This window comes from Dendrobates tinctorius, unplaced genomic scaffold, assembly GCF_039654945.1.
Source record: "Dendrobates tinctorius isolate UK_male_01 unplaced genomic scaffold, ASM3965494v1 ptg000045l, whole genome shotgun sequence".
NCBI lineage: Eukaryota > Metazoa > Chordata > Amphibia > Anura > Dendrobatidae > Dendrobates > Dendrobates tinctorius.
The window spans coordinates 367,922-390,000 of record NW_027361713.1 but is presented as its reverse complement, the minus strand read 5'-3'; the positions used below and the strand labels follow the sequence as shown (position 1 = coordinate 390,000).

The 22,079-nt window shown below is 46.2% G+C and overlaps 1 protein-coding gene across 2 annotated transcripts in view; it reads left to right on the top strand.

Annotated features, from left to right (window-relative positions):
- Positions 1 to 19,894, top strand: part of ZNHIT3 (zinc finger HIT-type containing 3) — a 22,547-nt gene extending 2,653 nt beyond the window's left edge. Inside the window, exons 3-5 of one of the 2 annotated variants that reach the window (XM_073575567.1) lie at positions 762 to 830; positions 11,528 to 11,590; positions 19,635 to 19,894. In XM_073575567.1, the coding sequence (XP_073431668.1) occupies positions 762 to 830; positions 11,528 to 11,590; positions 19,635 to 19,825 (323 nt within the window). In that variant the 3' untranslated portion in view covers positions 19,826 to 19,894. The remainder of the gene's footprint in view (positions 1 to 761; positions 831 to 11,527; positions 11,591 to 19,634) is intronic. The other variant, XM_073575568.1, reaches the window with a different exon arrangement.
- Positions 19,895 to 22,079: the final 2,185 nt, after the last annotated feature.

Genomic DNA, 22,079 nt, shown 5'->3' with positions numbered 1-22,079 from the left:
TAGCGCTGCGCTTCGTGCGCAATAGAAACACATGCAAAAAACGCATCATGCGTTTGCGGTTTTTAGGCGCATGCGTTTTAACCAGTTTCTAGCCATGTTCACTCTTAAAACGCATGCGATTTCAAACGCAGGTGTGCGCATGTCCATGCGCACTCCTGCTCTCCCATAGACTAATTATTTTTGCGCATTCCGTGCGCAAGTGTGCGCATGTGTTTTAACCAGTTTCTAGCCATGTTCACTCTTAAAACGCATGCGATTTCAAACGCAGGTGTGCGCATGTCCATGCGCACTCCTGCTCTCCCATAGACTAATTATTTTTGCGCATTCCATGCGCAAGTGTGCGCATGCGTTTTTTAACGCCGTTGGACCCAAAAATGCAACGGGTTGCGTCGGGCGCGCCTAGGCATGCACTACAAGAAAAGCATGCGCACGAAAACACATGAACGCATGCAAACACTAGACCATGCGCCCGCCATGTTAAACATAAGGGCGCACGATGCTCTGCACTAAAAAACGCTAATGTGAAACCAGCCTAATATGCGATTTGCATTCTTGCAGCTACTGTACATTCTAACTAAACTGTCCTGTCTTGCTCAGTACACTTGCATTGAGCTTGGTGGTTTCCATCTTGTCGGCACGTGACTGTATGTAATTCACATACTTGCGGTCCTGCTCCTGGCGCCGGCACTAGAAAGGTGGAGCAGTACATGCGAGGATTTACAAGTCACACAATTTACATTTATTTTAACTTTGTGTTACAGAAGACTGTGTTCCAAAAGAAGCCTCCAGATCCAGTGTGGCAGGTGTACCAGATGCGTTCTTACCAAAAGGTGCCAGTAACCATCCATGTATTATTTCCACGCATTTAGTCTAATTCTGGGTGTGCAGCAATTCCTCATTTTCCATACTAACTTGTGCATCAGGTTCTTCTAATCAGGCTCCTGCATGTTATAGTAGGATCTGCAGTGTGTGGGAATCTGCTGACTGGGGAATTTCTAGGCAAGCTAGGATCTAACAGGTTTTATGTCTTTATCTTTCTCCGTTTTTCCCATATAAGTTGTGTGAGACTTTTTTTTTTTTTTTTTTTTTTTTTTTTTTAGACATTTAGTCAAGAATATTTGTTAACCAATTAATGTTGATCCAGCATTATGTGCCATGGCTTCTTAGGGGCAACATGAGTTCTGAGCTTTCAATCACATGCAGTGGATATAGAAAAATCTACACGCCCCCTATTAAAATGCCATCATCATTTTCCATCTTAAAAGTAGCATGCCCCCCATCAGTTTTTATCCTCTTGCTATATTGCAGTTTTCGTATTATACAGCAATATGTCACGATCCCACCCGCTGACACCGGTATGTCACGGACGGAGGGATGTGACGCACTGCCGACACACGGCTATCACAGGTGCTGGGGGCTTATCTTAGTTATCCCAAAGTTGGCACCATGTGATAAAAACAGCAAGCTAGTCTTGCCCTAAAAATTTATCGCAGGGGGGTTATTTTGGATGTCCCACCACTGCTATCAATCTTCCACGAACTGCGGGGATTTATGTAATCCCACTTTTCTGTCCCACTTTGGAACTCGCAGCTCTCCGGCGCACCGTTTACCCTCAGGTCAGTCAGGGAACTACACCTGGGATAATTAGTCGCCGGTCGGCTGCCTCAATGAGGTCTGGCCACCCGGCCCGCTGCAGTGAGGGAATTATCAAACGCTCTGGCCGCAGCCAACCCAATTTAGCTTATATAATCCCTTTCCGTCACATTCAGCAGTACCTGGGACCCAGACCACAAATCGCCACCACCAGCTATGATTCTCTTAATCAGTGAGTTTATTAAGAAGGTCCGTAGCAAACCCCCAAATTAGTAGCGTAATTATCTTAAAGGCACGTAAAATTCGTCATAGAGCATGAAGACAGACTAATAAGTTTTATAATTTATTCCCAAAAAGGGTGGGCAGTGATTACACAGATAAAAGATGTCACAAAGTTGAGACATTAGTTATGTACAATACAAATATAAAATAAAAGGTTTAAAAGCAGAAATCAAACTTACATTTGATTAGATGGTCTTAGGCTAACCATGTGGTGAGGCGGGGCCAGATGTCTCCCTGCATCTGGGATCCGAGCAGCATGATATCTCCAGCAAGAATGAATAATTTCAGGGAGGGAGTACCTAATAGCTTTGGGTTTGTGACATCACGAAAGGGCGGTCTGGTGATGTTCCTCCCCCTGCTCTAGGAGTTACAATTCTGACTGCAAAACTTCTAATGACTATATCTCGCAGAGGGTACCTCGTATAAACACGCACATGGTATCATTCTTTTTAGCCTGTTGAGGACAATAATTCAAGACCAAACATGCAGTAATTATGTCCCACCGTTTAGGAGAAATCCAGTTCTCGGTTTCTGGGGGTGCTAGAACCGTGAAAATTATGGGCCAGAACGCTGGGTCGATGAATTTTGCAGAAATGTAATTTTTACTCTTCGCCCCGACAGCACCCACTGGAGGTATCGGATCCGCCCATTTAGAAAAGGAAACCCTACAGGAAAGATAAAAGGGGCGGTCCGCCTTTCCTCCTCAGTTTTGGTTTCCTGTTCCAAATGGAGCAGGATCCTGCAGGATCTTACCTGGGCCATGCATCCGCCTGTGCGGTCTCTTCGGGAACGGCAGGGGCTGCGGTCCGGAAGCAGCGTCGGGGGAGACTCCGTTTGACGGCTCCCCCCCTCGTCTGGTGGCATAGTGGTAATGGCCGGGTCTGGGGAGGGCCGCCCGGTCTTACCAGGGAGCGGGCCGGTCTGGCATCCGGGGGATTCCCCCCCCCCCCCCATCGGTGGGGGTATAGCGTGGATGGTGAGGCCATGAGCGCGCGACCCGCGCGTGACAGTAGCGGGGGAGCGGGCCGGCGCCCGACGCTCCTATACCCCGGAAGTAATGGTTGAACTTCCGGGGTAAGATGGCGATGACGCGGCGCATGCGCCCTGTGACAGGGCGACTTCCGGGGGTACGATAAGTGTATAGATAAAACAGCGCTGCAACGTTGGAACCATGTCGTCCCCCGCAGAGTCGCAGACCCCAGCAGGGGATTCAGCTGGGGGCAACTCCACCAGGGACCGCAGCGCCAGGACAGAGACTGCCCGCAGGAGCGAGGCAGCAGAAACCCGATCCAAACCGTCTCAGCCATCCGAACCGGTATTAAGCTTCACTGGGTGAGTGTGCAAAGTATATGCTCTACCTATTAAGCTAACCTCCTCTCCCCCCCCCTCCCCCCTCTCTTTACCTTTGACCTCCCACTTCAGTCAAAGAAAAAAGGAAAAACAAAACATAAAGAATGTGCGTTATGTTCAGAGCCTCTCCCTGACTCCTACCCCAAAAAACTCTGCAAACAATGCATTAAAGAGACCAGGCAGGGGTCGACGATACCTTCTAAGGATATCCGAGCCATAATTAGGGAGGAAATACAAGCCATCAACCGCGCCAGCACTCCCGCAGAGTCCAGTCATAGAAAACAGGTCATTGTTAGTTCAGAATCAGAGGAAGAACAGGAGTTAAACTCAGGCTCCGCATCCACGTCCTCATCATCATCCTTGGAGGTGGAAGGACGCGCATGTTTTCCACTGGACAGCGTAGATAACCTGGTAAAAGCGGTTAGAAATACTATGGGGTGTGAAGAGGAAAGGGGAGCCCAGACCGCGCAGGACATTATGTTTGCGGGATTGGCAGAGAAAAAGAGGAGATCATTTCCAGTGATACCGGCAATTAAAGATCTCATCAAAAGGGAGTGGGAAAAACACGACCAGAGGGGTTTTCTCCCATCCGCTTCAAAACGGAAGTACCCGTTCACTGATGAAGATCTATTAAAATGGACTAAAATACCAAAGGTGGACGCTGTCATATCCTCCACTTCCAAACAAACCTCGATCCCGGTCGAGGACGCAGGATTGTTAGCAGACCCATTGGACCGAAAGGCTGAATCTTCGCTCAAAAGGTCCTGGGAATCCACCACCGGGGTATTCAAACCCGCAATAGCCAGCACATGTACTGCTAGGTCAATGCTGGTATGGCTAGATCAATTAGACCAGCAGATTGAGCAAAGAGTGTCAAGGGAGAAACTGCGTGCAGCCATCCCGTTGATAAGAGGGGCAGCTGCCTTTATGGCAGACGCTTCAGCGGACACCCTAAGACTGGCAGCAAGGTCGGCAGCCCTGGTGAATAACGCCAGACGCGCGCTGTGGATAAAGAGCTGGAAAGGGGATGCACAGTCAAAATCCAAAATTAGTGCAACCCCATGCGAGGGTGAGTTCCTCTTCGGAAAAGCCTTAGACGAAATTCTCGCCAAGGCAAAAGAAAGGAAAAAGGCCTTCAGTGATTCTCCCATTCCGTTTTATAGGAAAACCTTTAAGAGACAGCCATTCGGGAGAAGAAGACAATCGGACAGAACGAATAGATGGGCCACGAAAGACGAAAAGCAGAAGGGTACCATCTTCAGAGGGCCAACATATAGGAGAGATAAAAATTAAAAGTTTAGACACACCAGTTGGGGGTAGATTCAAATTTTTTTTTACCAAGTGGGAACAAATTACGTTAAACCCATGGATTTTGAACATAATCAAGGAAGGAATAAAGATTGAATTCCTTCGGATCCCCTATGAGTTCTTTGTTATAACTCGCCTTAATTCCTCACTTCAGCAAAAGGCTCTCGAAGACGAGATTCGAGTCCTGCTAGCTAAAAAAGTTTTAGTTGACGTCCCTGAGGAACAACAGGGTAGAGGCTTTTACTCTCCCGTGTTTTTGGTGTCTAAACCAGACGGTACATTTAGAACCATTATTAATTTAAAGAAGCTAAATTCATTTATAAAAAATTATAAGTTCAAAATGGAATCAATTAGATCCACTATAAAGCTTCTTTTCCCAAATTGCGTAATGGCAGGGATTGATTTAAAAGATGCTTATTATCATCTCCCTATACACAACAGATTCCAGAAATACCTAAGAGTCGCAGTGGAAGTCGAGGGAAGGATTCATCATTTCCAATACGCGGCAATGCCCTTCGGGCTTTCCACGGCACCAAGAATATTTACCAAGGTGATGGCAGAAGTGATGGCCTACCTTCGCCAAAAAGACACACTAATTGTGCCATATCTAGACGACTTCCTAATAATTGGGAATTCAGTCAAACAATGTACTGAACGCGTAACTGACGCAATCTCCTCTTTTCAGAGCCTTGGCTGGATCATCAATATCCAAAAGTCCAGACTCGATCCGCAATCTCTCCAGACATTTCTGGGATTTCATCTAGATTCCTTGACCCAGAGATGTCTACTACCTCAGGTAAAAATCATCCTCACAAAACAAAAAATACAAGCAGCTATAGATAAACCACGTGTATCCTTGAGACAAGCAATGTCACTATTAGGATCACTAAATTCTTGCAGTCCGGTGGGCCCAGTACCATGTCCGTACGCTACAACACCAGATCCTCCAAGAGGATAAGCGACATAGTGGTCATTTGCAGAGCAAAATAACCCTGTCACAAGAAGTCTTGACTTCTCTAGAGTGGTGGTTAGACGATAACCATTTATGTTCAGGAGTTCCATGGGTTATAGTTCCATCCTGTATCGTAACCACCGATGCCAGTCCCCAGGGCTGGTGAGCCCACATGGAGAATGGGTTTCATCAGGGAAGGTGGAGTAGAGAGGAATGCGATTACTCATCTAATTTAAAAGAACTGACTGCAGTGTTCTATGCTCTATACAACTTCCTTCCGCAGCTCCAACAGAAGCATGTAAGGATCCTGTCGGACAACACCACCACAGTGGCATATATAAACAGACAAGGAGGAACTCGATCAGAGACTCTGATGTCTTCAGCGTCAAGAATTTTAAACTTAGCAGAAAACTATTTTTTGTCCCTCTCGGCCCTTCATATCAGAGGCGAGAGCAATCAAAAGGCAGACTTCCTAAGCCGACACACTCTACGACAAGGAGAGTGGTGCCTCAATCGGAAGGTCTTCAGGGACATGGTAGCCTCATGGGGACAACCCGAGGTGGACCTTTTCGCCACGAAGGAGAACAGGCAGATAAAAACATTTGCCTCCCTATCTCCGTCAGATCACCCAGACATACTGGACGCCTTTCTAGCTCCATGGAATTTCAACCTGGCGTATGCGTTCCCTCCAATGATCCTCCTACCTCAAGTAATTCGGAAGATCAGAGACGACAAAGCAAGAATAATCTTAATAGCACCGTTCTGGCCAAAAAGACCGTGGTTTTCGTGGCTGCAGATTATGTCAATAACAGATCCTTGGATCCTTCCGACTGCCAATCTACTCTCCCAAGGCCCCTTTTTCCACCCTCAAGTGCTCAGCTTGCACTTGACGGCGTGGAATTTGAGAGGCAGTTATTGAGGACAAGAGGATTCTCGGAGTCCTTAATTACTACACTACTACAAAGTAGAAAACAGTCCACAACCCAAATTTACACTAGAATATGGAAAAAATGTCTTCAATTCCATACAGTACCTCATACAGCAGAAGTTCCGATAATCCCAATCTTGGAATTTCTGCAGAAGGGGAAAGACTTAGGCTTAGCAGTAAATACACTGAGAGTACAAATATCGGCATTGGGAGCACTATATGGCCATAATATAGCAGGCAACAAGTGGATAACTCGTTTTATTACAGCATGTGAACGAATAGCTCCAATCCACATACCCTCCGTCCCTACATGGGATCTAAATCTGGTCTTAGACGCCCTAACGGTAGACCCCTTTGAGCCGATCGACACAATACCCTTCAAATACTTAGCACTTAAAATGGCCCTCTTAGTATCACTAACCTCAGCTAGAAGAGTGGGTGATATCCAAGCCTTGTCAATAGATCCACCTTTTTTCCAAGAATACCAAGACAGATTAGTATTAAAACCAGACCCTGCCTACCTGCCAAAAGTGGCAACAAAATACCATAGATCTCAGGAGATACTCCTCCCAACCTTCTATAAAAATCCCTCTACTCCGGAAGAGCAGAAGTTCCATACTCTGGACGTCAAAAGAACTGTCCTAAAATGTATTGAGAGGTCCAACAGTTGGAGGCAGAGTAGGGCCCTATTTGTTTCATTTCAGGGCTGTAAGAAGGGGTATGGAGTCACGAAGAGCACCATTTCCCGGTGGATCAGAGAGGCCATTCGTTTAGCCTACTCCGCAAAAAACGAAGATCCTCCAGGGATCATCAGGGCGCATTTCACCAGGGCAATGGCAACCTCTTGGGCGGAAAAGGGAGATGTTCCGATTGAAACTATATGTAAGGCGGCAGTTTGGTCATCCCCTTCTACCTTCTATAACCACTACAGACTTGATCTTTCATCAACCTCTGACTTAAGCTTTGGCAGGACTATCCTTGGCACGGTGGTCCCACCCAGGTGATGGTCTCTGGAATCTCTCCAGTGGGTGCTGTCGTGGCGAAGAGTAAAAAGCCGGATTACTTACCGGTAATGCTCTTTTAATGAGTCCACGACAGCACCCGCTCACTTCCCCCCCCTAAGGATATCAATAGTTAAAGTATATTAACCAAATAATGGATAAGAAAGATGTTAAAATAAGAGAACATTGCCTAATCCTTGGCGGTCCTTCTGGTACTCTGAAACGTAAAACTGAGGAGGAAAGGCGGACCGCCCCTTTTATCTTTCCTGTAGGGTTTCCTGTTCCAAATGGGCGGATCCGATACCTCCAGTGGGTGCTGTCGTGGACTCATTAAAAGAGCATTACCGGTAAGTAATCCGGCTTTTCATATCTCTGCCACGTACAAGGTGTGCACTATGGCTTCTTTTAATATTTCCCATACCTGTATCTAGCTGCATGGCAGGGAACAAAAGAAATTCTTTCCACTCAGCTTAATTAACATTCCTTAGCTGTGGAGAAGGGGATGTGTGCACAGGAAGTGTCTGGGGTAGGGTTACAAGTAGGCAGAGGAGACACACGCAGGGGGGAAGGGGGGGGGTCACATCTGCAGCGTGTGACACGCAGAAGTCTCATCTGTAGTGTAACAATGGGAGATTCTGGAATGTTCCAGCGAAGTCATATTTTACTTATCATTACACCTCCCCCTTTTTGAGTGCGCTACGGTGGCATAACCTGTCGGTAATCCGCCATGCGCACCTTAGCGGGTTCGCCCCGGCGGGACAACCCATCGGCATTTCCATGCTCGCTGCCCTTTTTGTGTTGTACGGTAAAGTCGTACTGCTGAGGGGCAAGGCTCCAGCGTAGCAACCTTCCGTTGGTTCCGGACACTGTGTGCAGCCAGCTCAGAGGGTTGTGGTCGGTTACCACCGTGAAGGTGCGCCCGTGCAGGTAGGGCTGCAAACGTTGCAGTGCCCACACCATGGCCAGGTACTACTCAATGGTGGAGTATGCCACTTCCCTTCCAACATCACTGGAGGAGGGCTTACTCATCTCCTTTCCAAATCACACCTCACCACCTGTGCACTTGACCCCGTCCCTTCCCACCTGCTCCCCAAGCTCACTAACATGATCATTCCAGCCCTATCCCATCTCTTCAACCTATCCCTAACTTCTGGTACCTTCCCCTCTGCCTTCAAACATGCCACCATAACACCCATCCTCGAAAACTCAAACCTTGACCCAACTGCTATGCCCAACTATCGCCCCACTGCTCCCGTTTGCTTCTAAACTCCTTGAGCAGCATGTCCATGCTCATCTTTCCTTCCACCTCTCATCTAACTCCCTCCTTGACATCCTGCAATCTGGCTTCCACCCCCACCACTCCATTGAAACTGCCCTGACCAAAATTACTAATGACTTACTCACAGCCAAAGCTAACAGACAGTTCTCCATCCTCCTCCTTCTCAACCTGTCCTCTGCCTTTGACGTAGTTGACTACTGCTACAGATTCTTTCTTCCCTTGGCATCAAAGATCTTGCCCTGTCCTGGATTTCCTCATACCTTTCTGACCGCAGATTCAGCTTTTTCACAATCCCACACTGCCTCCTCATCCCACCCCCTCTCTGGAGTCCCCCAAGGCTCTGTCCTGGGACCCCTACTTTTTCCATCTATACTCTTGGCCTAGGACAACTCAAAGTTCCATGGCTTCCAGTACCACCTGTATTCAGGTGACACTCAGATCTACCTCTCTGGCCCAGATGTCACCTCTCTGCTGTCCAGAATCCCGGAGTGTCTATCAGCCATATCCTCCTTTTTCACCTCTCGCTTCCTAAAACTCAATGTAGACAAAACTGAACTGATTATCTTTCCTCCATCTCACACATCTTCCCTACCCGATCTATCTATTATGGTAAACGGCATCACGCTCTCTCCCGCACCTGAAATCCGCTGCCTCGGAGTAACTCTCGACTCTGCCCTGTCCTTTAAACCGCATGTCCAAACTCTTGCCACCTCCTGTCGCCTCCAACTCAAAAATATTTCCAGAATCCATCCCTTCCTCAGCCCTCAATCTACTAAAACTCTTGTACATGCTCTCATCTCCCGCCTTGACTACTGCAACACTCTCCTCTGTGGCCTTCCTGCTAATGCTCTTTCACCACTCCAGTCTGTCCTCAACTCTGCTGCCTGACTAATCCACCTCTCCCTTAACTACTCCCCTGTCTTCTCTCCCCTCTGCAAATCCCTCCATTGGCTCCCAATTCCCCAACGAATCCAGTTCAAACTACTAACACTGACCTACAAAGCCATCTAAACCTTTCCCCTCCCTATATCTCTGAACTAATCTCCCAATATCTACCCTCACGTAATCTTCGATCCTCCCAAGACCTCTTACTCTCCTCCACACTTATTTGTTCCTCTCACAACCGCCTCCAAGATTTCTCCCTAATATCCCCTATCCTCTGGAATGCCATACCTCAACACGTCCGATTATCCACCACCCTTGGATTCTTCAAACGGAACCTGAAAACCCATCTTTTCAGGAAAGCTTACAGCCTGCAATAACCATTCTGCCGCCTCACCACCGCCTGAGCTGCCTCCTCATCACCACCAGAGCTGCTGCATCCCTGACCACCTGTCTCTTCCCCCGCTATCCCGTAGAATGTAAGTCCACAAGGACAGGGTCCTCTCCCCTCTGTACCAGTCTGTCATTGTAAACTTGTTTACTGTTAACGATATCTATAACTTTGTATGTAACCCCCCTTCTCATGTACAGCATCATGGAATTAATGGCGCTATATAAATAAATAAATAATACAGTACTGTGTACTTAAAATTTCTTTAGCTTTCTACCAAGATAATTCTTCTTTTGTCTAGAAACAGAAACTCTCTGTTCCCTGCACAAATCATTCCCCTCTTCAACTCCTTCATGTATCTTTTATAGCCACAGGAGGAGAGTGCTTCACTCATGGCTGTTAACCTGTTAAATCCCACTGTCAGATGACAGCAGGATTTTTCACGGGCCGACAGGGTATGTCTCGTTTCACAGCACTCTGTCTTTAATTGCGGCGTGCCGATGGATGGTTGTGACGGTTAAGGTTCTGCTATTGACCCCTGTGCCTGTCATTCCGATCGTCCTGTGAATGCTGGCTCGTGGCCGGCACTCATAGGAGATTGGACATTTCTGAATGCAGCAATACACAATCTAGCAAAATATAATTTTTTTTTCATGCAAATTTTTTTTTTTTCACCACTTAAATAAAAAAAAACAAAACAAAAAAACTAGACATGTATGATATCTGCGCTCTCGTACTGACCTGAAGAATCATGTTGCTTGGTCAGTTTTACCATATAGTGAACATGGTATATGGGGAAAGGGGGGGGGGGGGGGGGACACACAGAAGACAATTTTGAGATTGAACCATTTTTGTTTTGCTTTTGCACTCCGTTGGATTTTTTTTCCCCATTTTCCTGTACACTATATGGTAAAAATCAATGTTGCCATTTGAAAGTACAACTCATCCCGCAAAAAGACGAGCACTTATGCGTATATTAACGGAAATATAAAAAAGTTATGACTCTCTTGCAAGAAGGGAGGAAAAAACAGAAAATGGCCCAGGGGTGAAGGGGTTATGTGCATGTAATGTGAGTATATTAATATGCTCCCTAGCTTCTCTGGCATCCTGCACCGTTCTGCTCCTCTTCTGTTATGTCACTGCTCCGCATGACCCAGAAGTGCCTTACAATGGAAGCGTATGGAGGGTCAGAGCGAAGATCCATAGGCTTACGTTGTAAAAGAGACTTCTGGCTCACATATAGTGACACGGAGAGTCTGAAGTGCGGTGATGTCACTGAAAAGCGGAGCAGAACGGCACCGGACCCCAGAGAAGGCGGCTGGAGGGCAGTGTATTAATACACTACATGTAGCACATAGGTTTAAGAAAAACCCAACTCATGGGATGACTTCTGAAATGATTCCTCTTGGTATGATTTATTTACATGACAAAAACTGGGGTTTTTAACAGGGGTGTGTAGACTTTATTTCCAGTGTAGCTGAAGGTATGTGTATAGGTATCTATGATGTATGTGTTAAATATATTTTCATATCAAGTTAAAGCATTTTTCTTCATTTCTTAGTTAATTCACCTGATGAAAATGATGAGTCAGATGCTGTCCCTTTACAAAAGTTAACATTGCTGGGTAATGTTTGGCATTTTCTTCTTTTCTGACACCATTTAGTGTCATTTATTTCTTAGAAAAATTGGTTAACAAATATTTTAATTTATTTTTTTTTATACTCTAAATCGGCATGCATGCTATGGATGTTCAGATTCCCAGCGCACCCTATATTAAAGGGAGTCTGTCACCCTTTTTTGGACTATCAGCTGCCGGCATTGACATCAGGGGCTTATCTACAGCATTCTGTAATGCTGTAGATAAGCCCCCGATGTAAACTGAAAGTTAAAAACATGTTGGATTATACTCACCGGAGGGGGCGGTCCGGTCCGATGGATGTCGCGATCCGGTCTGGCGCCTCCCATCTTCATATGATGCCGTCCTCCTCTTCCAGTCCTGTGGTGGCTCCGGCGCAGGCGCACTGCTCTGCCCTGTCAATCCTGTTGGATTGATCTGCTAATGAGGCTGAAGAGCTATTGTAGATCTAAAGCCTCTCGCTTCAGCTCTATTTCTCAGCCAGCGCCACCTTCTGCTGCTTGACTGATGGCTTCTATGCTGTGTGACCTTCAGGTAAGGAGCAAATATGAGGCAGTGCAGGATGGGGAGTAGAGCTGGAGTGGCAGAGGCTTCACATCTACAATAGCTCTTTAGCCTTACTTGCATATCAATTCATATAAATAGTTTGGGGTGTGAAATCCTGATAATGGTTTCCCTGGTAAAAAGCATTTTTACTGTACTTCAGCTCTTCTCGGAACGTTCATTCCCAATTATTCACCCGATGAGAGGGTAAAACTCGCGTTCATCAGGTTACATGATATTTCAGCTGGTTTAAATGTAATCTTTCTTAGGAGCACATCTTGTTGTAAAACTTGATGCGATCGATCGTGTTAACAATCCTTCTGTGTCGGAGTGTGGATAGCCTGTCTATGTAGGTTAACCCCTTTCCGACATGAGTCGTAATAGTACGCCACTGTCTGACTCTCCCTTTGATGTGGGCTTCGGTGGTGAGCCCACATCTTTCCCTGGAAATGTCAGATGTTTTGTACAGCTGATGTGCCCGTAACAGCTGTGGGTGGAGTTGCGATCCACCTGCGGCTATTAACCCGTTGAATGCTACTGTCAAACTCTGACAGCGGCATTTAGCATGCACCTCCAGCAATCGCGCTGGAAATTCACCCACTGGTAACCCCTGTCACGTGATCACGGGTCACCAATGGGTCGGCATGACAGCCAGAGGTCTCCTGCAAACCTCTATGGTTGTCAATGCCGGATTGCTATGAGCGCTGCCTGGTAGCCGGCGCTCATAGCAAGTGAGCAATTCTGCTACATACAGGCGAGATCTGATCATCGAGATGATCGGGTTATGGCAGCTTCTAGTCTCCCATAGAAACTATTAAAGCATGTTTAAAAAAAAAAAAAATATATAAATTCAAATCACCCCCTTTCGCCCCATTCAAAATAAGGCAATAAAAAAAAAATCAAACATACTCATTTTGGCATCGCCACGTTCAGAATCAGCCAATCAATATAAAAAAAATTAACCCGATCGTTTAACGACATAATGAGAAAAAAAATTCAAAACTCCAGAATTACATTTTTTTTTTTTTTTTTTGGGTCGCTACAACATTGCATTCAAATTCAATAACGGGCGATCAAAAATTGTATTTGCAACAAAGTGGTATTGTTAAAGGTTAGCTCGGCACGCAAAAAAATAAACCCTCTCGCAACCAGAGATCATGAAAAATAGAGACTCTATGGGTCTCAGAAAATGGCGCTTTTTTTCTAATCACGTTACCCCCAAGGGTGGTTTGCACGTTCATGACCGGGCCAATTTTTACAATTCTGACCACTGTCCCCTTGTTTTCTCGTGACATATTGTACTTCATGATAGTGGTAAAATTTCTTTGATATGACTTGCGTTTATTTGTGGAAAAAAGAAATTTGGTGAAAAGTTTGTTAATTTTGCAACTTTGAATTTGCATGCCCTTAAATTGCATGCCCTTAAATCACAGAGATATGTCACACAAATACTAAATAAATAACATTTCCCACATGTCTACCGTTCTGTGTGAGGTAAAATTGATAAAGCGGTTTTATTCTTTGGGTCAATATGATGACAGCGATACCTCATTTATATAATTTTTTTTATGTTTTGGCGCTTTTATACATAAATACTATTAGAGAGAAAATAATTACTGTATTTTTCGGATTATAAGACACACTTTTGTTCCCCCAAATTTTGGAGGAAAGTGGGGGGGTGCGACTTATAATCCGAATGTGTGCTGTAGAGGAGGGGGGTGGCTCTGGTGTGGTGTCAGTGGGCTGCAGAGACAGCGGGTGGTCAGAGCTCCCGCTCATTAGGCTCATGTAATGTTCACTGCACCCGCTGTCCATCACCTCGGTGCTGAAGCCGCGCGGATTTGGTGGACAGCGCATATTGCATGTGCCTGCACTCCCCCCCCCCCCCCCCCCCCGTCACTATAGTCACCTTCTGATGATGCCTCTGTGCTACCAGATCCCCCCTGGCTCTTCCTGTGTCTGTGCCAATAGGACCTGCGGTCACGTGACTCCCAGTGTGCAGCACTGCGGTCATGTGATGTAAGGTCCTGTAGTTACAAGACAGACCCCCATTTAACATAAAAAAAAATAAAATTCTCTTTTTCTTCAACAAATTTGGGGGTGCGTCTTATAATCAGATGCGTCTTATAAAGTGAAAAATAGTGTTTTTGCATCGCTCTATGCTGAAAGCTATATTTTTTTTTCATTTTTTAGCTGATGATGCTGTATTGTGGCTCGTTTTTTGTGGGACAAGATGACTTTTTCAGCGGTACCATTTTTTTTTTTATGCTGTTCACTAAAGGGGTTAACTAGTGGGACATTTTTATAGGTTGTGTTATTGCGGACGTGGCGATACCATTGTTTAGACTTTTTTTTTTTTTTTTTTCCATTCAAAGATTTATTTTGTGATAGAATAAATATTGATGATGTTTAATTTTGATCAGCAAGTTTGCTAAGTCTGGTGACCTGGATTTTGTCCTGGCAACGATCAGGACCCCGTGTCATGCCGCGGGGTCTTCGATCCAATGGCAGAGGGACTGTCAGCCCTGTGCCGGCTTTTGGAATGATGCCATCGTATTCGATCGCAGCATTTTTGGGGGTTAAGTGCCGGAAGCTGTCTGTGACCACTCCTGGCACTTAGTGCCGGATGTCTGCTGTCAGAATCAGCTGACACCCAGCGGCTATCGCCTGCACACCCCCCGTGTGTGCGCTATGATGTAATATTCCGTACCTGGTCAGATAGACCCAGGTCACGCCAATGGAATATTACGTTGTTTTGTCAGAAAGGGGTTAAACAAATATTGGCCTTTTTTTCACCACTTAAATAAAAAACAACCTAGACATGTTTGGTGTCTGTGAACTGGTAATGAGAATCATAATGGCAGGTCAGTTTTAGCATTTAGTGAACATGGTGGAAACAAAACAAACATGGGATTGCATTTTTTTTTTTTTTTGTAATTTTACTGCACTTGGAATTTTTTTTACCTATTTTCGAGTACACGACATGGTAATCGCAATGGTGTCATTGAAAAGTACAACTTGTTCTGCAAAAAAAAACAAGCCCTCACACGGCCATATTGACAAAAAATAAGGGTTATGGTTCTGGGAAGAAAGGGAGCGAAAAACGAAAATGCAAAACCAAATATACCTCTGATCATTAAGGGGTTAAACAACCACTGATTGTCTTGTATGTACCCAATTGGAGTTCGCTTAACCCCTTAAGGACAGAGCCACTTTGTAGGTTAATGACTAGGTTTACATTTTGAAATCTGACCAGTGTCACTTTGTGGTAATAACTTTGGAACACTTCAACAGATCCCACCGATTCTCAGATTTTTTTTTTTTTTTTCTTGACATACTGTACTTCATGATCGTGGTAAAAATTATTTGATATGACTTGTTCATTTGTGATCTCATTTATCCGGCGCTCTACTCTGACCACTTACTTTGGGATTTCCATCTAAATCTGAGTGATGTGATTCAGATGAAATCCGCCATTTTTGTGAAGACAGAATGAACCAAAACCCAGCACTTCAGGAATTTTGTTCCATTCCCCCCCCCCCCCCCCCCCAACTTCCATTCTGCAGGTGGTAAAATTGATAAGGCAGCTTTATTACAGTGATGCCTCTTACATAATCTTATAGTTTTTGCAGCTTTTTCACAATAAAAACTTTTATAGAAAAAAATATTTTTGCATTATTTTCCTCTGACTGAGCTGTATGGTGGCTTGTTTTTTGCAGGACAAGATGATTTCAGCTGTACCATTTTTATTTACATTCGTCTTTTTAATCGCGTTTTATCCCACTTTTTCCAAGCATGATGATAAAGCATAGTTTGCTACTTTTTTTTTTTTTTCTTTATGGCTTTCACTGAAGGGGTTAACTAGTGACACTTTTATAAATTGAGTTGTTCTGGACGTGGCAATACCAAACGTGTACTTTTTCTTTTTACATAGGTGTATTTATTAGTGTAATTTTTATTTTATATTTTTTTTCTTTTCTTTTTCCTGGTCCCTCTATGGGACTCTCACTTTTCTTTACTTTGCAGGTATAATGCATTATACTTAAAGCTTCTGATGCCATACTATGAGCATGGTCTCAGAAGCTTTCCATAGCTTGGTGACCTGGGGGGTCGTCACTTTCGCAACGCTCATACCCTCGATGATGCCAATCTGAAGGCAGTGGGAGCTCCCATCCCTCTACTTGCCTTCTGAATGTTGCCCTCGATCGCAGCATCTAAGGGGTTATCTGCCAGGGGTTGTGCTGACAACGCTCCTGGCTGTTAGGGCCCCGTCACACATAGCGACTCACCAGCGATCCCGTCAACAATATACGACCTTGTCAAGGTCGCTACATGATTGCTGGTGAGCTGCCAAACAGGCAGATTTCAGCAGTGATCAGGACAGCGTTGGATACCAGTGCGCTGGTGCAGGGAGCTGGTAACCAAGGTAAACATCGGGTTTCTAAGCGCCGTGCACAAATTATATGGTCCATTTTCTTTTGTTACCCTTGTGAAAATAAAAACTTGGGGCTGAGGCACCCCCCCCCCCCACCTAGATACGTTCATTGAGGGGTTTAGTTTCCAAAATGGGCATACTTATGGGGGGGGGGGGGGGTGTTTCATCTGTAAGGCTGTGTGCACACGCTGCGGATTTTGCTGCGGTTCCGGCCGCTGCGGACCCGCAGCAGTTTCTGCTGCGGTGTACAGTACAATGATTCCCTATGGGAATCAAAAACCGCAGTGCAGACGGTGCGGAATTTTCCGCGCAGATTATCTGCGGTTTTCAATCCGCAGAAAGAATTGACATGTCAATTCTTTCTGCGGATTCTCCTGCGGTTTGCCATCTCCTCCATTGAGGAGATGAAAAACCGCAGAGCAATCCGCAGGTAAAACCGCAGGTATTTTGACCTGCGGTTTCACCTGCGGATTTTACAAAATCCGCGCGGATGAATCCGCACCTAATCCGCAGCGTGTGCACACAGCCTTAAGGCACATCATTGGCTCTGCAAACGTGAAATGGCCATACCTATATGTCCCTAAAGACAAATGACTGTCAGACACTTCGAACAATATGCATCAAATTGGTCAATTATGGCAAAATTGCCACCGGACCAGAAGAGATTCTAAAAATTGTAAAATTAAACCATAAATTTTATTAATGACAAATTTAAAATAAACGGATATTAAAAATAGACAAGGTTAAGACCTCCAAAAAAGAAGGGGGAGGAACAGCACAAAGGAACAGCACATTAAAATGGGTAGAGCCCACTGTTTAAATATGTATGTGTGCAAGTATAACACTAATGGCAATATATCTTAGCCACTGAGTCAAAATGGTTCCTGTAAATCGCCAACTATTGCAAATGTATGCCATCAAAAAATTCCATAGGTGACATTCAATTAGTCATAGAAAGTATAGAGACAAAAACATTTATATTCAAGAATATGCCAGATATATTGGCTATCCAACATTGGTTAAACAGGGGAGTCTACTAATTCAATACATCTCGTGCCACAATGTCCCGGTAAATAGGGCTAGAAGCATGCCACTTCTAAAATACGTTTGTTACCTTAGTGGAGGTAGTGGATGTATCACGCTGTCAGAGTAGGATAGCAGGGCAGTGCTCTCCCTCCTGCCTGATGGGCGCCGTTTCGCTGCTCACTTTTTTCCGGGGGCGTGCTGTACCTCCCCCTCCTTTTTTGGAGGTCTTCACCTGTCTATTTTTAATATCTGTTTACTTTAAATTTGTTATTAATAAAATTTCTGGTTTTAATTTTACAATTTGTTGGAATCTCTGCTGGTCTGGTGGCAATTTTGCCACAATTGATGAATTTGATACAAACGTGAAGGGCATCCGCTGTCTATTTCAGACAATTTTGTACTTCGAAAAGTCAATTGGTACTCCTTCACTTCCGAGCTCTGCCGTACACCCAAACAGTACTCTCACACCACATATGGGGTATCGGAGTACTCGGGAGAAATTATACAACAAATTGTATGGACCATTTTCTCCTGTTACCCTTTTTTATTTATTAATCTTTGCTTATATAGCGCTTTCATATATCGCTGCGCTTTACAGACATTATCATCGCTGTCCCCATTGAGGCTCAAAATATAAATTCCCTTTCAGTATGTTCTTTGGAATGTCGGAGGAACCCAGAGGAAACCCATACAAACTCCTTGCAGATGTTGTCCTTGGTGGGATTTGAATCCAGGACCCAGTGCTGCAAGGTTGCATTGCTAACCACTGAGCCACTGTGGTGACCCACTTGTGACTGCCAAATTTGTATATTTCCAATATAACAAGGAACCTTTTTATATCGGAAGAAACTTAAGAGGGTTGTCTCATGAACAAAGTACATTTTATTTAATAGATCTTAGATCGCATTACTGGAGCATTGGCTATTTCCTCACAGGCAGGAGCGTACATGGAAATCATAGGGCTACATCGCAGATGTTCTAATTGGGCTCCAAACCCACTAAAAACCTTAATATTTGGAGCAACAAAAGAGCATTTCTCACAACTTTGCAGCCTTTACAAAGTAATTTTCCTTCTACTGAAGCACCTAGAATGCTCTTTCATTGCCCCCATAAAGTGACCCCCAAACACAGTAGGATGCCCCCACAGTGAATTCATCCACAGGCACGGTATGATTACGATACTGTATCCCCCCCTCTGGCAATGTATAATGCCTCCAACACAATATGATTCCCCAACTGTGTTCCCTTCATGCTATAATGGGGCCCCGCTCAGTCCTCCACACGCTATAATGGGGGCCCCCCGCTCAGTCCTCCACACGCTATAATGGGGGCCTCCCGCTCAGTCCTCCACACGCTATAATGGGGGCCCCCCGCTCAGTCCTCCACACGCTATAATGGGGGCCCCCCGCTCAGTCCTCCACGCGCTATAATGGGGCCCCCCGCTCAGTCCTCCACACGCTATAATGGGGCCCCCCGCTCAGTCCTCCACGCGCTATAATGGGGCCCCCCGCTCAGTCCTCCACGCGCTATAATGGGGCCCCCCGCTCAGTCCTCCACACGCTATAATGGGGCCCCCCGCTCAGTCCTCCACACGCTATAATGGGGGGCCCCCCGCTCAGTCCTCCACACGCTATAATGGGGCCCCCCCGCTCAGTCCTCCACACGCTATAATGGGGCCCCCCCGCTCAGTCCTCCACACGCTATAATGGGGCCCCCCCGCTCAGTCCTCCACACGCTATAATGGGGCCCCCCCGCTCAGTCCTCCACACTCTATAATGGGGCCCCCCCGCTCAGTCCTCCACACGCTATAATGGGGCCCCCCCGCTCAGTCCTCCACACGCTATAATGGGGCCCCCCCGCTCGGTCCTCCACACGCTGTAATGGGGCCCACACAGTTCCCTCTTGCATCATTGCTTATGACAGTGTCGCAGACCAAATATCACCCTGGGTGCCACAGTTTGACATGTATGGCATAGATTATGCACTGAAGCCTGTCGGGCAGTATAATGAATTGTTTATATTTTCCAGGCTTATCAGAAGAGCTGAACGGTTTATTACAGAACATACATCTGCGGCAGCTGCTTGTGACACTTGACCAGACAGAGAATAAAGATGAAGCATTAAAAAAGTATATGCAAGAGCCCTTGTTTGTGGAGTTTGCTGACAAGTGTCTGTCCCTTGTAGATGTAAAGGAAAAAGAAAATGTTTTCTCAAAGTGATATGTTAATGTTTGAGTTGTATTTTTGTACAGATGTCTTTATTTAATAAACATTGAACCTGCAAATTTACTGAAAGAGCATGCACATTTTTTTATCCAACACTTTGTGAAATTTACTGCTGAAGAAAAAAAGTAGTTGTGGTTTTATGTCCTGTTTCTGTTGAGGTGGTTTAGGCTATGTGCACACGTAGTTTTAGGTGCTGCAGATTTTTCTGCACGGATTTGGAAAAATCCACAGGTAAATTCTGAGGTCAAAAGACCTGCGGTTTCACACCTCTACAATGGAGAAGGTGTGAAACCGCAACGGATTCCACATAAAGAATTGACATGCTGCGGATTTGAACCCGCAGCAAATCCGCGCGGAAAAATCCGCAGCATGTGCATAGCGTCTTTCAGTTTGCCATTGAAAACCATGGTACTGTACAACGCAGCTAAATCTGCTGCGGACCCGCAGAGCCTGAAATGCTGCGGATCCGCAACATGTACACATGGCCTTAGGCTTGGCTGCTTTATCTTCATTTTAACTCCTTAACCGCTGATAAGCATTAAAACTGCGCTAAGGGGCCTTATTCCCTCATCGCTGTTTTCAAACTGCGATCGGGAATGGCAGGCACGGTACCATATAGTGAACGTGCCTCTGACTGCGGAGCGCCTAGGAGAAAGCTAGAAGGAAACTGCAGTGCCCAATTCCCCCCTCCGACTACTCACCAGGTGATGACATAATTTGGATGCCCAACTGACCAACGGAAAGGAAGAGGCATCCAGCCACACCCTTGGGGATTAAATTCAGATGCCCGGGGTCAGTGCCTCCCTCTCTCTCCTCGTCTGACCCTTGGAAGCTGTTGTCCCGAGGACCCCCGGATCTACCCTGCAGCCATGTCCAAAGCTATGATTGAGACCCTGCGGCAGAGAGCAGCACAGGAAGGTGAGCAATGATTACAAGACCTTATTTCCGACCTGGGTGCTCACCTCCCTGTGCCCTCACGACCCCCTAACCTTGCTGCAGGCCCCCCTATATCCCCCGAGGCTCCATCCCTTCCTGGGCCCCATCCTCCCATGGCCTCTCCCCTGGCCTCATAGGCCATGTCGTTCGCTCCCCCCGACTTCCTCCCCGTGCTGGCCACCCCGTGCCCACCTCCCGCGGTCACATCGCCAGCGGGCCAGTCATCTTACCCGGACTGCTTCCATTTCGGCCGGCGCCCCTCATGTTGATCCGGTGGTGAGGGCAGGCAGGAGTCTTCATGTGGGCGGCAGGTCGGCACACTCGAGCCCCCGTGCCTCCGCCCCCGTCCACCAGCCCGATTGCGTCGGGCGCTGCGGCTGTTATCGCCATGCATGGGCCGCACACTCAGACTGTGCCCGGGCCCGGTACGTCTGCTTCCACACTCGGCGTCACACCTTCCGGCCAAGCCCCACCCACTTCCGGTCTGCCGTCCTAAACTTCCGGTGCCCCAGCCCGGCCTAGAATAGCCCCGCCCACATCTCCCTGCTTCTCGTCGCACAGGCCCGAGTGTTGAGTTCTGCCAGGCTCCCTCTGGTGGTAACAGGAGGTAGTGAGGCTGACTTAATCAGTAGAGATCTGCAACCTGATAATGAGGATGACTATTGGACCTCAGGAATCTGACTGGATTTAAGACAGCCGACTCCCTATTCTGGTGCTGGTGATTCCTTCTGGCTTGTCAGGTCTTGGTTTTGAGCTCTGTTCCAGTCATCTAAAGCTAAGTTTTTCTGCTAATGTTCACACTTGATTTTGTTGGTCTATTCAGTTCTTTTTGTGGTCAGCCAGTCCCGGCTGGGGCTGTGCTGAATTTCCACTCTTATTTACCAATTTGCTTTTTGTCCCTTATTAGATTGGCCTCTTTTTGCTCTGCCTCAGAATATTTCAGAGTGCTGATATAGTGGGAGAAGTCTAGTGACTTCAGGGTTAATTTTGATATCAGAAGTGTTGGACATTTGTCATGAACTCATTTTCTGCTCCACCGGTTGAGAGTTCCCCTTCCGTTCTCCCTCTGGTGGTGACAGGAGGTAGTGCGGTTGGTTCAAGTGGTAGTGATCTGCCACCTGATGAGGAAGATAACGATTGGATCTCTGGAGTATCAGACTGGATATAAGACAGCTGACGCCCTATCCGGGTGCTGTTGATTCAGTCTGCTTCTCAGGTCCTGGACTTCAGCTCTCTTCCAGTCTTCTCAAGTTAAGTTTGTTTTTTTGCTAATGTTCACACTTGCGCTTGTTGGTCAATTCAGTTTGTTGTG